This window comes from Lucilia cuprina, unplaced genomic scaffold (assembly GCF_022045245.1).
Source record: "Lucilia cuprina isolate Lc7/37 unplaced genomic scaffold, ASM2204524v1 Scaffold_2291, whole genome shotgun sequence".
Taxonomy (NCBI): Eukaryota; Metazoa; Arthropoda; class Insecta; order Diptera; family Calliphoridae; genus Lucilia; species Lucilia cuprina.
In genome coordinates this window covers 1-3,220 of record NW_025807238.1, presented here as the reverse complement: position 1 = coordinate 3,220, position 3,220 = coordinate 1, and the positions used below count along the sequence as shown (strand labels likewise).

At 28.2% G+C, this 3,220-nt stretch overlaps 1 protein-coding gene across 1 annotated transcript; it reads right to left on the bottom strand.

Moving 5' to 3' along the window:
* Nucleotides 1-471: 471 nt before the first annotated feature.
* LOC124421129 (tyrosine-protein phosphatase Lar-like) lies at nt 472-664 on the bottom strand (the record flags this gene model as incomplete). Its single annotated transcript, XM_046955950.1, has 1 exon — nt 472-664. A coding segment is annotated over one exon (193 nt), but the record flags the coding sequence as incomplete, so codon positions are not given.
* Between the last annotated feature and the right edge of the window lie 2,556 nt (nt 665-3,220).

The following is a 3,220-nucleotide window of genomic DNA, read 5'->3' as shown; positions in this document are numbered from 1 at the left end:
ATATTTCATTTTATTTCATTTGACTTGAACGCATTTCTTTTAACATATTTCTATTTAACGCCTGACTTAATAACACATACATATATACATATATATGTACGAACGCTTAAGCTTTTTTGACATCACAAATGTCTTAAAGATGTCAAGTTTAAAGTAAAGAAAAACTGAACATGAGCAGACATTAAAGCCGGTAATATCCCATGTAATGCAAAGACGAGGTCATAGGTATTTATTATGTTGTGGTATTTGTTATTGATAAACAATTGTATTGTCAAGGCTATAGAAAAAAGATGAATTGTTATTGAAGTAAAATATTGATTTTATGAAAACGGATTTTAGATTTTCTGTTGTGTGTCTGGCTGTCGCAGAATGGGATTATATAAAAAGTGCAATAAATATTAAGAATTTTATATTGTTATTTGTTAGTTTTAAATTATAGAAAAAATTATATAAAGTTCTATTTTTACATACCTTGTTGAGTTTTCACTTGTACTGGCGTGGACATTGGACCGGCACCCATAGAGGTATATGCCTGTACACGTACCGTGTATATGGCATGGGGTGTTAAGTCAGATATTGTCGTCAGTTCACTGTTATCAACCATTTGAGAATCCCAAGAGGCTTCTGGTTGATTAGGATTTGTAGTGTAATAAACTTTATAACCCTAAAACAAAATAAATGACAATTGATTTAGTTTTGTTAAAAAAAAAAAACAGTTTTTGACTGCTACTCATAAAACCTCATTAATTTATTGATTAATTTATGGGACAAAAAACTTAAACATGACCTCATTTATATTAACAAATATTTGCTCTTATAACAAAATAAACCAAAAACCAATATCATAAATTAAAATCTTTATAACTTTTGCTGTTAAACAAATTTCGTACGAGTTAAAATTTATAATAAAAATAAAATAATTAACAACAACAATACTCAAACACTTTAATTAAATTTAAAGTTTGTTTTGTTGTTTACGACACGGTGTTTAAACAACACTCAAAGCCAATAAACGGAAGTAAAATGGCTATTAAAGTCAAGCAGGCAGAAACACACACACACACTCATACAATAACAAAAGTTTTCATATATGCACACGTAGCAGTAAATTTACATAAAAAACAAAAAGTAACAAAGTATGAGTCTAAAACCTTTTGGAGCAAAAAGATTTTATAAATAAACATATAAAGGAATAAACTTATATACAAATGTTTATACACATATACAAAAACAGCTTTGATTAATGAATTGGTATTTGTTCCAGTGTTTATTTAAGTCAAAAGGTGTTAGTGCTTTCATTTAATTTAATTACCAATATTCTGTATAGATTTACAATAAATACACTCACACCTAAACATACAAATGTAAAATTAATGTGATTGAGCATGCATATGTATATGACAATATGTGCAAACTGACACTAACATACAGAAGAACACTTGCATGTAAAACAGCCATAGTTTGTAAAATTCATTGATTTAAATCGTTTGTAGTAAGTAGTATGTTGATATGTTATCATCCTAACTTACAGTAATGAAAATACTTAAAGCAGAATCACACTAGAACTAAATAAGAACTGAATTAGAATTGAACCAGAACTGAACTAGAACTGAACTAGAACTGAACTAGAACTGAACTAGAACTGAACTAGAACTGAACTAGAACTGAACTAGAACTGAACTAGAACTGAACTAGAACTGAACTAGAACTGAACTAGAACTGAACTAGAACTGAACTAGAACTGAACTAGAACTGAACTAGAACTGAACTAGAACTGAACTAGAACTGAACTAGAACTGAACTAGAACTGAACTAGAACTGAACTAGAACTGAACTAGAACTGAACTAGAACTGAACTAGAACTGTACTAGAACTGAACTAGAATTAAACTAGAACTGAACTAGATCTTTATAATTAATAACGAAAATTAAAATATATTCATATTTGTTACTTATACGACTAGTAGTCCTCTGTGCTAATTTAGTACTAAGCATACAGTACAACAGGTAGTATGACATATGTCTTGAAAAATGTTTAAAAAATATTACTCATACAACCTGTAAGTTTTACTATCGGATGTTTTCAAATTTTTTACAATGTAAAGTATGTTAAAATGTTCGCTAATAATTTTTAATATTTTCAAATATACCTAAATTTATACACCATACTATTGATTACAGCAAGTGAACAGCACTTAAAACAAGTTACATGTTTGTCAATGTGGTTGTATTTGGTACGACTTTCTTGTCTTAATTTAGCAACTTGACTTATAAAATATACATTTTTTTGTGTATTTTTCCAATAGTTAGAAATTCAAAAGCAAGCACACATTTACTCAGTGCAACAACAAGAAAAATGGACTAAGCTGTTATAAACATCTTCAACAAGACAAACAAGTAATGAATATGTCAAAGACACACAAATACACACTTGTATGCAGTCACATAACTACATATGGATGTAAGAACCAATGTTTGAATTTGTTAATAAAAAAGAGTAATACATAGAGGATGTGTTTGTCTGTATTTTTGTTTTCTAAAATGCACTAAAAGTTTAAACAACTACAACTAACCATTATTTGAGCAATAAATTAAAGTCATAAAGACTCATATGCATTTAACTTCAATACACTTATACTTACATATACATAATAAATATGTATGTAATGTACGAAGGTACTATTACATATACATACGTACATAATATTAACTATACTTATACATACTCATGCAACTATTAAGTACTAGTAAAGTAGTTGATTTTGTAGTTTTTGCTGCTACTTTTCTTGTTGCTTTTGTTGTTATAAAAACCAATACATATAAAGGCTTTTAAACATCAATAACAAAATTTAGCATAGAATATTTTCCATGTCCATTTACTTTTACTTAAAATATACGTTTACCTACACACACTTATTAATACAAATATATATTAATACAAATATATATGTGTGTCTGCTCGGACATGTTCATACATATATTCATAAAACAAACATCATGTTTTGTATACATAAATAAGCTTAAGCAGGAATTTATGTTTATATGAGAATACACGAGTACATACGAGGACTCTAAAAGAAGAAACAAATCTTGTACCAGAACTAAACAGGATCAAATTTGAACTAGAACTGAACTAGAACTGAACTAGAACTGAACTAGAACTGAACTAGAACTGAACTAGAACTGAACTAGAACTGAACTAGAACTGAACTAGAACTGAA